We start from the raw sequence: 13,635 nt of genomic DNA, 5'->3' as shown, positions 1-13,635 counted from the left end.
AATGAAGTGTTCAACTTGTATCTATATATGAGTTTCACCAATAAACAAAAAGGACACGTTCATTGGAGGAGAAGCCAACTTGTGCACGAGGTGGCACATTAAAAAATATATCAAAGGGGCTTTTTGTTAATAACCAAATATAACAGTCTTGCTATTAACGAAACCACATAGCAACATGGCTAAAGGCACATTATACTGGATAACGGGTGGTCCCACCTTCCACATCATCACCTTAACCCTGTAACTGCAACCTCATGGATATAGGAGGTTTTCAAGATGTGCACATATTCTATCTTCCGATTTAACATTGCTGATGCCCCTACTTTCGACGGATGTGATATTCCAATAAGCTCCTTTTGATACTTTCAATCGGGTCCACATCAAGCACTGACCATTGACGAATGCGACATTATATTAATCCGATTTTGATAAAACGTCGGGTCCACGACCAAATCACAATAAGAGGTTTTATGATGTTATTCCTTCAAGACTTGCGATATTTAACTTTCGACGTGGCGAACACAATATTACATTAGAGTGTGTTGTATTTGAGCGATCAGGTCCACACCTTAGATTGCAGTTGGAGCTTTGGTCTTATCGGAGGTTCTAATTGGAGGTCACATTTCAAAAATTGCGATAAGTGGCAGATGCGATTTCACAACTTAATTGTTATATAATCATGTCGAGTCTGCACTTTATATCGTACATCAGGGGTTTTCGCCGATGTCACTGTTTTCTTCCTTGTATCGCTTCTTGGCTTGGCTTTCCTGTGGCTTCTCGTTCTTGTAATTTTTGATGGCTACTCTTTGATTCTCGATGGCTTCCGATGACTCCTTCCTCTTACTCTTTGGCTTCATGATGGCTTTCGATAACTTTCCGATGGCTTCTTCTCTTTACTCTTTCTCTTTCTCTTCCGGTGGCTTCTTCTCTTTACTCTTTCTCTTTCTCTTTTGATGGCTTCCGACATCTTTCCTCCTTGGGTCCACTGCTTCTATTTTGTCTGTATATATATTCAATTCATATGCTGTATTCAATTATTATGGCTATCAATGACAACACTGATATCTCAACATAAAGTGATTTCTAGCTAAATTTTGTTGATTTGGGGTAGCATTGGATGCACTCTAGCCACGAAATTTGGTGGAGAGGTTGGGGCACATGAGATCTCCAATACCCAAAAAGGTTTGGGCAGATTCTAAATAGATCAAGAGATATTAAAATAATTAATATTTTTAATGGAGTCCCTAAGTCTAAACTTAGGGAAAATAAAATATTAATGTGTATTAATATGAATCTGTGTTAGAGTGGTCCAAAAGACATGGATCAAGCCAGATCTAATCTTAGCTGTTGATTAGGGACTTAATCTCGACCGTTGAGATGTCAACAGGAAAAGTATAAGAAGAGGCTTGAGGGTCACTTGGAGAGGCACACCAGATGATCAATAATTCTATTCTCTAGAGCGGAGTTTTCTAAGAGAGATAGAATCAGTGATCGGGAGAGCAGCTGAGGGGCATTGAGTACAGAGAAACAAAGAAGGCAGAGATTGTGCTGGGAGAGCAACGCAGCAGCCAAGGGGAGTGACGCAGAGCCAACATGGGCTCACATAGGGCCACGCAGAGGCAGCCAAGTGCTGCGTAGAGCACCAGAGAGCCCAGCGTGTCAGACGCAGAGGCTCAGAAAGCTGACGCAAGCCAAGAAAGGCTGACGCAGGGCCAGCGTGAGATAGAGAGGGGCTGACGCATTCCAGATTAGGCAGATGCTGGGGTTGCAGGAACAGTTTTGTGCTGAGGAGTTGCTGGAAGGGTTTTCTAGGGTTTCAGCCAAGAGTTTCTCTCAAACTGTGAGGTATAGCTGCTAAGAAAATTCTCTATTGGGTAGACCAGTTACGGCATCCAGATTATACTCTGATATTGCTTAATAAGAAAACCCTCAAATAGCTGCACCGATTTTCCTGCATTGGGTTTTTCCGGGGACATTGGTCCAAAAATAATGGTGTCATGTGGTGTGTTTGTTCTTGTTTCTTTTAGTTGCTGATTTGTAATATGTTGAGCATGCACTGGTGTTTATTTTCAGTATTTACTTTGTAAATAACTTGTTAAGGAAAAATAACAAGTAGGTAGGAATAAATCAGAAAAAGTGCATAAAGGGTTTCTAACTAAGTAAACTTAGAAACTTTAACATGGTATTAGAGGGTGATTGCAAATCACAGGAGGACTGAAAGACATCAGTTGAGTGGAGCAATAGCAGCAGAAAACAACTGTCCCGAGGTGACAAAAGTTGTTTCTAGCAGCACAAAAGGCAAGGAAGTGTGACGTAGAGCCATCTAGAGCCACGTAGAAGAAGCCAGGAACTGCGCAGAGCCTCAGAGAGGCTAGTGTTGCTAATGCAGAGGGCGAGAGCGCTGACATAGGGCATCCCAAGGCTGACGTAGACCCATTCGAGGTGATGCGGAGCCAACGTGAGGTAGAGAGGGGCTGACGCAGTTCGCAGAGAGGTAGTTGATGGGGTCTAGAAGGCTGCAGGAATATTACAGAGTGGCGCTGGTGAGGTACTATAGTCAGAACAGTACTTGACAGAGCAGGGCCAGAGGAGTTGTTATCGAGGGTTTCTAGCTGAGGAACTCGGATCAAAAGTGCAATTGCACAAGACGATCAGAGTAGGGGGCATCTCGACAAGCGGTAGAAGGATTTCCAGGAGGGAGTCTAGAAGAGAACTTCCAGACGAGAAGTAAAGACTCAGAGGAGTCGAACAGAGAACTTCCAGAAGGGAAGTAGAGGAGCGTCATGGCACTACACAGGGTAAGAGACCGAGATAGACTGGATGGAGCATCGAACTTCGCAGTCTGGAAGGCCAGAATCTTATCAGTGCTTGACAGGAATCGTGTCAAGAACTTTGCCTTGGAGGTAGTAGATATCCCAGTCGACCCCAATGATAATGACAGATACGAAGGGGTGATGGTGAGGGCCAAGTGCATTATCCTTGACGGGGTCAAGGATCATGTGGTACCATATATAGCCGAGAAGGAAACGACAGTTGAGATGTGGGAGGCTCTCAAGAACTTGTACCAACATACTTTTGTGCAGAGAAGAATGTTGCTCGAGAACCAGATGAGGTCGTATCAGATGAAGAAGGGTCAATCGATTGACACCTTCCTCGGAGGACTGAATGAGATTCAAGACCAGTTGACTGCTATAGGAGCGACACCGGATCAAGAGCTTATGGTAAGGACAACCCTGAATGCTGTCTCAGAAGAGTGGGAAGTGTTTGTCCAGAGCATGCCGGGTAGAGGGACTTTCCTAACTTGGGACGAGATGTGGGCAGCTCTTCGCCAGGAAGTGATCAGACGGCAGTCGAAGACAGGCAGCAGCAATAAAGGGATCAAGGTCAAGCAGGAGGAGGAGGATGTGGCCCTAGCATTTGAGGGAAAGCAGGAGAAGCGGAAGAAGAAAGATCTCTCCAAGATCAAGTGCTTCCACTGTGGGGAGATGGGTCATTATGCGACCCAGTGCCCAAGGAAGAAGAGTAAGGGAGAGTCTTCCGAGACTAAGGTAGTGCCAACATAGGCAGAGAAGAAGTTTTGACAGACGATGATTGTGCCATGAGTGCACACACACCACTTGAGCGGAAGTGGGGAGACATCGAGCTGTAGTTAGATGGACTATAGGCGATGCGGGGCAGGATCCTTGAGGTACCCAGTCTCTTGGATTAGACCTTGCTACGAGAGTCCCGGCAAGGAGTAGCAAGACTGGCTGGGTGGGTAGAAACAGATGCGGATGGAGCGAGAGAGAGAGCTACAGTGCAGGAGTCTCGAGACAACGCAGAGCTAGCAGGTTGCAGCAATGCGAGAGGCACAGAGTGTTGCACCAGTGCAGGAAGGCACAAAGAGGTGTGCAATGGTGTGAGATGCAGGGAGTTGTTGCAGCAACGCAGAGGTCAGAGAGGGAGCACTTGTCAGCGGCAGAGGGAGCTTCAGCATCAGTGGGTGTCTCTGGCCCAATAGGGAGGTCAGTTGGGAGATCATTTACTTACTTCTCAGTAACTGAGTTGCAGTGCAGTAGTGGGTAGCACGATGTAGCATAATGAGAGGAGGTGCAGTGCGGATGCAGTGCTGGGAGAAAGGACCAGCAACAACACAGATGTAGAGGGAGCTGTCGTACAATTGTAGCAGTGGCAGTGGTAGAATCATTGGCAGCAGTGCAGAGGATGGTGGGCAAGAAGGCCTAGCATCAACACAGGTATCAATGCCAGATGATCAGAGTAATACTTAGTGAGGAGTATTGCTAGAACATAGTACTCGCTAAGAGGGAGTGTTGATTTGGGGTAGCATCAGATGTGCTCTAGCCACGAAATTTGGTGGAGAGGTTGGGGCACATGAGATCTCCAATACCCAGAAAGGGTTTGGGCAGATTCTAAACAGATCAGGAGATATTAAAATAATTAATATTTTTGATGGAGTTCCTAAGTCTAAACTTAGGGAACATAAAATATTAATGTGTATTAATATGAATCTGTGTTAGAGTGGTCCAAAAGACATGGATAAAGCCAGATCTAATCTTAGCTGTTGATTAGGGACTCAATCTTGGCCGTTGAGATGTCAACAGGAAAAGTATAAGAGGAGGCTTGAGGGTCACTTGGAGAGGCACACCAGATGATCAGTCATTCTATTATCTAGAGCGGAGTTTGCTAAGAGAGATAGAATCAATGATTGGGAGAGCAGCTGAGGGGAATTGAGTACAAAGAAACAGAGAAGGCAGAGATTGTGCCAGGAGAGTAGCGCAACAACCAAGGAGAGTGACATAGAGCCAACAAGGGCTCACGTAGGGCCACGCAGAGGCAGCCAAGTGCTGCGCAGAGCACCAGAGAGTCCAGCGTGTCAGACGCAGAGGCCCAGCAAGCTGATGCAGGCCAAGAAAGGTTGATGCAGGGCCAACGTGAGACAGAGAGGGGCTGCCGCAGTCCAGATTGGGCAGACACTGGGGTTGCAGGAGCAGTTTTGTGCTGAGGAGCTACCGGAAGGGTTTTCCGGGGTTTCAGCCAGGGATTTCTCTCAAACTGTGAGGTATAGCTGCGAAGGATCTTTGTCGGATAGGCCAGTTACAACACCTAGATTGTACTCTGATATTGCTTAATAAGAAAACCCTCAGATAGCTCCATTGGTTTTCCCTCATTGGGTTTTTCTGGGGACATTGGTCTAAAAATAATGGTGTCATGTGGTGTGTTTGTTCTTGTCTCTTTTAGTTGTTGATCTGTAATATGTTGAGCATGCACTGGTGTTTATTTTTAGTATTTACTTTGTAAATAACTTGTTAAGGAAAAATAACAAGTAGGTAGGAATAAATCAGAAAAAGTGCATGAAGGGTTTCTAACTAACAAAACTTAGAAACTTCAACAAATTTCTCCCTAGTTTCTCAAAAACTCAACATTCCCTCTCAATTAGGGAGGGATTTCCATCAATAAAGCCAAAACTGTTGTACTTGTCAAATCATCATGACTCATGCTGAACATTCTTGAATCTAAAGAAGAATACCCATGGCAGGGGAGCTACTGCAACCATCCTAAATCCATGCTCAACCAAATAAAGGCTAAGAAACCTTCACCAGGGAGTCTCAAGCTTCAACCTGGTCCAAATAATCATTGGGGAGCCAAATGCTTCCACCCGACATTAGGAAGTGACATGCTACAACCTGGAACAAATACCATCAGGGAGACTCATGCTACGACCTAGAATGAATACCGCTCAGTCAGTAAGACTAAGAAACCATAATGGCACAAAATATAGGCTAGGATTCCACAATAGCTCAGCTCAAAGGCTAAGAATCCACAATAACTCATATCAAAGGTTAAGAATCCATGCTGTTCAAGAAAACCAACATCTATGCTTTTCAAGAACACCAACATCTTTGAACTTGAGCGAGATACAACTTACCATGATTGGTAAGGATCACCATCCGATCTCAAGTAGCCAACACCCATTGGTCAGATGGGTGGGAAGCAAGATGCATAATTGGGGCATACTCCTGATTGGAGGTCCCTCATCCCCAATAGCTCACTAGCTCTATTCCTCATCCCTGGGAGCTCAACTAGGGGGAAGAGCACACATGCCGGGTCTCGAACCCAAAAGAGGTACATCCCTTAATCCAAGCATATTTCTAGGTGTTAACCACATAAATTGATTTCTAGGGAAATTTCTCCCTAGTTGCTCAAAAATTCAACATTCCCTCTCAATTAGGGAGGAATTTCTATCAATAAAGCCAAAACTGCTGTACTTGTCAAATCATCATGATTCATGCTGAACATTCTTGAATCTAAGGAAGAATACCCATGGCAGGGGAGCTACTGCTACCATCCTAAATCCATGCTCAGCTAAATAAAGGCTAAGAAACCTTCACTAGGGAGTCTCAAGCTTCAACGTGGTCCAAATAATCATTGGGGAGCCAAATGCTTCCACCTGACATAAGGAAGTCACATGCTACAACCTGGTACAAATACCACTGGGGAGACTCATGCTACCACCCAGAATGAATACCGCTCAATCAATAAGACTAAAAAACCATAATAGCTCAGAACATAGGCTAGGAATCCACAATAGCTCAGCTCAAAGGCTAAGAATCCACAATAGTTCAGCTCAAAGGCTAAGAATCCACAATAGCTCAGCTCAAAGGCTAAGAATCCATGCTGTTCAAGAACACCAACATCTATGCTGTTCAAGAACACCAACATCTTCGAACTTGAGCGAGATACAACTTACCATGACTGGTAAGGATCACAATCTGATCTCAAGTAGCCAACACCCATTGGCCAGATGGGTGGGAAACAAGATGCATGACTGGGGCATACTCTTGATTGGAGGTCCCTCATCCCCAGGAGCTCACTAGCTCAATTCCTCATCCCTGGGAGCTCAACCAGGGGGGAAGAGCACACATCTCAGTGTTCTTGATCAACCGGGTCCCGAACCCAGAAGAGGTACATCCCTTAATCCAAGCATATCTCTGAAGACTAGAAATTTCTTCTTCGGCAGTGCTTTGGTAAGTGTATCAACAATCTGCTCATCAGTCTGAATATGGTGGAGTCTCACTGCTCCTCTCTGTACCATGTCTCGAATGAAATGATATCTGATTTCAATGTGCTTGGATCTGTCATGAAATACGAGATTCTTAGACAATCAGATCCCACTCATATTATCACAAAATATCACTGTAGTATCTAGGACTTGCTCAAATAACTCTCCAAAGAGTTTTCTTAACTAGACAACTTCACAACTAGCTAAGATAGCAGCAATATACTCAGCCTTTGCAGAACTGAGAGCAATTGGTTTCTGTTTCCTGCTTATCCAAGTGATCATGGCAAATCCCACACTGAAACAACATCTTGAAGGGCTTTTATGTCCACAATGTTGCCTGCCCAATCAACATCAGTATAACCCTGCAACTTTATGTTACCAACAATATATCGAAGACCGAAATTAATTGTCCCATGCAAATATCTAAGCACATGCTTAGCAACAACCTAATTATTATGTAAAGGCTTGGTCATGAATTGACTCAAGGTGTTTACAACATAGAAAATATTAGGACGAGTGTTCACTAGGAACATCAATGCTCCAATCAACTGACGATACTTAGATGGATTAGATAAATCAGGTCCAACTTCATCACCACAAAGTTTCTTGAAGTTCATCTTCATGGGAGTGCTCATGGATTTGCACTCTCTCATTCAAAACCTTTCCAATAGCTTTACAACATACTTCCCTTGTGAGAGAATAATTTCGCCAGGTCTCTGCCAGACCTCCAGGCCCAAAGAGAAGTGCATCATCCCAAGGTATTTCATTTCAAAGTCAGAGGCAATCTCCCTTTTACACTAAATCATCAAAAGTTCATTACCTGTCAAAAACCAATCGTCAACATATAATACCAAAATCAGAGGCACACCTTGTACAACTTTGAAGTAGAGGTTTGGATTAGCACTGCTGCTCATAGAGTACTATATGCAAAATAAATTAGCAGGTTCATGGGTCCATCTAGTCGGTGTGTGAAATTTTTGTCATCATTTTTTCGGTTTCAAATTCCTTGTAAATGTCAGTTGTCCTTGACATTTTTTCAATATTGAATGCATAATATCGAAACATATCCTGCATAATTTTTAGTTTTTTTGTGTGGTTGAACTTGCAACTTATTATTCTTAGGAAGTTTTATCATTATGGTTGCTCGTTTCTACTTTAAAACGAATGAAATTGAATATTTTTCCTATATTGCAGGTTTGCTTAGAGGGACAAATATCAAAGGATTCGGTGTTAAAAAGTCTGAGTGATGGGTATCAACCTTCTGGAGATCAAATACCATGGAAGGTTTCAGAGCAGTTCCAGGATATGAATTTCCCAAGTCTTTCAGGGGCTCGAATTGTTCGTATAGCTGTTCATCCAAATGTCATTAGGGTATTATTAAAAACTCCCACCCATTTTGAATTTGGTTTCTGTTTTCTTCATAATGGAATGTACTTCCCATCTTGTAACAAAGATTTTCTATTCTCTAATTGTTTTTTTTTTCGTTTTCCTAAAGGCTGGCTATGGATCAATCGCTGTGGATCTGCTCACAAGGTTTATTTCTTTTTGACCTTTATAATTGCCTATGCTCTTTTAAACTTTTATAGGAGCGTTATGCTATTATTTCCTATTATCCTGTTCTAAGCAAAGAAAATGAAATGGAAGAGAAATAAAATACTCATGGGGTGAACTTTCAATAGAATCAATATATATAGTAAGCATAATTCACTTTAGTCTTTTTAGATCAAATACGTATTTATGAATGAGATAGCTTAAATTCTTCAGTTTTGTAACTTCTAATCCATATTGTTGAATGATCGATTAAGGTAGTAATTGGGCATTTGATTTATTGATCATTAGGGTTAGTGTTGAAGTTTTTGTCAATAGTTCTGTTGATGACAAAGTTTTAATATATATTTATGTGAGTCATCATTCGACAACCTATTTTGATGACCAAGGGGTTGTATTGTTTATATTTAATTTTTCCTAGGAAACAATTGTAAGCGTTTACATTAGTGTGAAAAATATACATTCATGAAGAGCATACAGCTCTATGATATTGAACCTCAGCAAAAATTAAAGTCGGGCCTCAAAAATACACAGCTATTAAACAGTCCTAAAATGCCCATGAGCATAATCTGCCCTTTTTATTCGCAGAGATAGAATAAGATGCCCTTACATGCATTCTTCCATGATTCTAATCAGAAGAAACAGAGATTTAGAGCCATTCATTATTAACTTCATGAGTTAAAACCTGTATGTCAAGATTGTGAACAGCAGAAGAGAGAGCAAAACGTGTATATCCATCAACATATAGGGATCTTAAAGAATCTGGGGGAGATGCCCCAGATTCCTCTTCATCAATCTCCCATGTACCCTCTGATATCTCCAGGACTTTATTCGATTGCGTATCTGCTCCCAAGTTGAGCTCTTTATAGATGTGTGCTTATGAAATGACCAAGAAGAAGATTTCCAGGGCCTTTACTTGTTTGAGTAAAAGCCTCAAGATAGGGTTCTGCATCTCAATGAGTCCACTTACCCAATCAGTGACCAGATTTGGGTCTCCCAACACTTGAATGTGAGCAATGCCTCTTTTCTTTGCCAATCTCAATTGCCAATGCCTTCCATTCAGAAGTGTATGCATCTCAATGAGTCCACTTACCCAATCAGTGACCAGATTTGGGTCCCCCAACACTTGAATGTGAGCAATGCCTCTTTTCTTTGCGAATCTCAATTTCCAATGCCTTCCATTCAGAAGTGTTATTTGCATTGTTGTGAACACCTCGATTTTATTGCAAAATCACGATTTTTTGGCCTGGCCGATGTTTGCTGATTTTTACTGATATTTTGATGGTATCTTAATTTTGCCGATGCTCGCTGATTTTACTGATATTTTCCCGACTTTTTGGTTTTCTGAACCCTTGCCTATTTTATTCCATTGCCGATGTTTGCAACATTGGTTATTTGTGCCTTGCCCTAAATCTGCTCTAAGAGAAATTTAAGTGTATCTGTAAGGTATATCGCTTCAGCTACAAATAAACCAGGCATGCTCCATTGAAAAAGGCCCATGGCTAGGACTTGTCTGGCTCCAGTATTCCTACCTTTTTTGGTGTTTTAAGCTTTGGAACCTGGTTTAATCCTTCAAGAAGAAACTTTATTTTATAATGCACCTGAACAGGACGGGAATCCTTACCTTCAAAAATGCTTGCATTCCTAGCTAACCATATAGCCTGGGATACTATTAGAGGGATGTCTCTGTACTGTTTTATTGCTCTTTTTTCAAAACATTTCTTCATGCATTCTAGACTTCTAGTAAAGTGCCCTCATTCCACTTGCCCTTGTTATCTATCAAACCCACAAGACAGATCCCCATACTTCCTGCCAGGATTGATTGTGGTTGAATTGATGATTGGTCATGGCAGCATTTGAACAGGTGTTTGGGGAATTCATACAGGTTTGTATCACTGGCTATACACTCATACAGTTATCCTATTTATTCTCATACAGTTTTGTTGGGCAGTTTTGCTGGCATGTTTTGCATGCAGAAGAACTTTGATTGGAGGCCTTACAGGTGAGCCTTGTTGACTTCTGTCATCCCTGATGCTGTGTTAAAGGGGGAATGTTATTGGTATTGGAGATTGTTTGATTCTATAAACCCAGCTTGATGTTGTCGAGAACTTATTTATGATTTCCACTGGTCGACAGAAATTGACAAATTTGTGTGATGCGAAGGTGAGGGGAATTCAAAGAAGTATGTAAAGGTCTGGGAACAACATCAGATCAATGATAATTTGGGAAACTGCTTCTGGATAGACATCAAGAAACTGAAAATGCTTTTGAGCAATGAAAGTTATCTTTATTTTGGTTTTGGTTATTTTGGCAGCTCTAGATTTGGCTATGGTTGGCGCTGCTGTTACATGATTTCGGAGCATTTATGTTGGTAGCTTCCATGGTTCAGATTGCTTGGTTGATAGCACCATGCTTTTGGAGACTATTCTTAACAGTGCTTTTTGGTAAACTTGTTTTGACGAGTTTTGGATAGACTCTTATTGCTGCACCTTTGTGTGTGGAGGATGTTTGGGAGGTTCAAGTACTAAAGAACTGTCCATTCTAAGCCTTGTTTCACTAGTTTGCTTTACTACATTCTGAAAGGATTGGTTGAAGGTATTGTGGAGGTAACTTCTTTGTTGTACCTCATCATGGTCAGGGATTTTGGCTCTCAGTATCCTTTGCCCTGTTGTGTTCAGGGGGTAATGATGGAAAATGTGATATTGCTGAAATTTTGAAATCGAAAAGTTGACCTATGTAATTCAGACATTTCACCTCTATCCTAGAGGTTTCCTGGATCTTAATCTTGTGAAATTTTAGCCTTAGGGCTGTTATGAAATACAATACAAAACAGCAGTGGAAATGGACAATATTTCAATCCTTGACAACTGAAACTTCTAGGCAATCCAAGAAGAAAAGATAGCAAAGTGTTTTGATAAATTTCAAGCCTCTAGGTCAATCTCAAACTGTGGGGTAAGCTGAGCAGAGGTAAGCTTGGTCAATCGAATGAGTGAGTTAGGAATTGCAAATTAGTTTAGGTTTTGATATATGTTATGTATTTTTCTTTTTAGTTTAATTTTTTTTTTTTTTTTAAATTTTTGTTTTTTATAATTTTTTTGAAATGTTTTCAAATTTTAAGGGTTATTAGACAAAATTGAGTAGGAGTGCTTCTAGGCGCCCCCCCTCAAAAGGGGTGCTTCTGGGCATCACCCTTTTGAGGGGGGAATGTCTAGGAGCACCTCTTTTGGGGAAACGTGTCCCTGTGCACCTCCCTGTCTCCCCAAAAGGGGGATGTGGGGAAATGTTTCCCTAGGCGTCCCACCTCCCAAGTGCGTGGGAAGTGTGAGGTGCGTGCACTGCACCCTAGGGGATGCATCCCCATGGAACACTGAGACACAAGCTCCTTTTGGCCCTCTACCTCTTCCCTAAAGCCTTTTGGCATACTCTCCTTCCTAGAATCCATGCCTCCTTTTGAAATTGATCAACAATCCTTGTTCTTAGCTACCACCTTTGTAACAAACAGTTCTTGTTGTATTTGAAGACAAAAAGATATTTGTAATTGTGTAGATGTATTGATAGATAAATGACTTGATTGGTTGAATGAATATTACAATGAAGTACCTTATTATAAATACCTAGGTGAGACACCTTTCTATAAATGTACTTGTCTCTTTGATAAGTCACTTATTTCATTTAACTAATCAATTGTTTATTATGTTTGTAACATTGACATCCCCTTAAAAATTGCTTTGCCCTCAAAGAAAGGGTTATGAGGGGCATTTTTGGTGAAAACTTTCTGTTTTGCATGATGAAACTTCTTGAAGGTTTGGCCATTCAATAAGATATTGTTTGATGGTTTTGGAATGTCACATTTTTTCCTTGGTGGCAAGAATACCTTTTAGTTCTAAAATAATTCTTCCTTTGTCATCCAACTCGGCGAAATCTTTTTGGATATGTTGGGCTTGTCCCAACACCTTGAGGCAAGACACATGGAAGAAATTATGGATGCGGCAGTTGTTTGGTAACTTCCCCTCATAAGCTACTTCGCGAACTTTTTTATTGATTTGGAAAGGCTCATAGAATTTCGGAGCCAATTTGTTTTTTCCTTGTTGCTTAAGGGGCAATTGTTTATAAGGTTGGAGTCTTACAAACACCCAATTGCCTTTTTCGAACATGATTTCTGATCTATGTTGGTTTACTTCTTGTTTCATTCTAATACGATTTGTTTCTAAATTTTCTTTTAGTATTTTGATGATTGTTTGTTCTTCATGTAGTTGATTTCTTATGCCTTGCACTTGTTACCCACCAAAGTGGGTGACTGGAACATTTAAACTTGGATACATTTATAAATTTATATATTAATGATTAAATGCTGGTTTTTACAAGCAGGGCCCTAGCTTAAATAAGCCATTGGGCACCTTTTCGAGAAGGGGCATGATCTTTGATTGTGCCCCAATTACATATTAATTAATTACATAACATTGCCTCCCTCTTGAAAAGATGCTTTGTCCTCAAAGCCTACGCAACGACGGGTGTTTTTGGCAAAAAACTTCTGTGCAACACCTTTTCATGCTATTCTATACACAGAGAGCTTTCCAACGACGCAAGAATTGAGTCAATCGGAGTTTGTATGCAAAAGTTATGCCACTTAGAAGTTGATCTTCCTGTTTTACTTTTCACACCTATAGTTTGGGAGAATGTTGCGTCAACCCCCATTATTCATTGAAAATGGGCTAGCCACATGTTTGTGATGTAAAAGACTCTAGAAGAGTCTATTTTGTAACTCTACTTAAGAGTTGATGTAGTTAAACTTATCCAGTAGTAGGCTATCAGGCTGTGTTATAACCAGGCCACTAGGAGGAAGAGACATTCCATTCTTTCGAGAGCATTTTGTTCCATAGTTGAACAAAGATAGCCAGGAGCGATAGGAGGTAAAACACACAGAGAGGATCTATGCGTTGTAGCAGCCGACGGGCCACATACATCACTTCTTTGTATCTGCATCCATATTTCCAGACAGAGAAAGAGAGTGAAGTGACCTCACCTTC

At 41.4% G+C, this 13,635-nt stretch overlaps 1 protein-coding gene across 1 annotated transcript in view; it reads left to right on the top strand.

The window, feature by feature from the left end:
• Positions 1 to 13,635, top strand: part of LOC149195535 (RNA cytidine acetyltransferase 1-like) — a 148,409-nt gene that overhangs the window by 55,353 nt on the left and 79,421 nt on the right. Inside the window, exons 16-17 of the mRNA XM_089405360.1 lie at positions 8,255 to 8,431; positions 8,556 to 8,593. Of these exons, the coding sequence (XP_089261486.1) occupies positions 8,255 to 8,431; positions 8,556 to 8,593 (215 nt within the window). The remainder of the gene's footprint in view (positions 1 to 8,254; positions 8,432 to 8,555; positions 8,594 to 13,635) is intronic.

Source organism: Pinus tabuliformis, chromosome 2_2 (assembly GCF_031772625.1).
Source record: "Pinus tabuliformis cultivar Carrire ecotype Pingquan chromosome 2_2, CPIR1, whole genome shotgun sequence".
Classification (NCBI taxonomy): domain Eukaryota; kingdom Viridiplantae; phylum Streptophyta; class Pinopsida; order Pinales; family Pinaceae; genus Pinus; species Pinus tabuliformis.
Note: the sequence above shows the minus strand (reverse complement) of the source record. Positions and strands in the feature narration are given on the sequence as shown.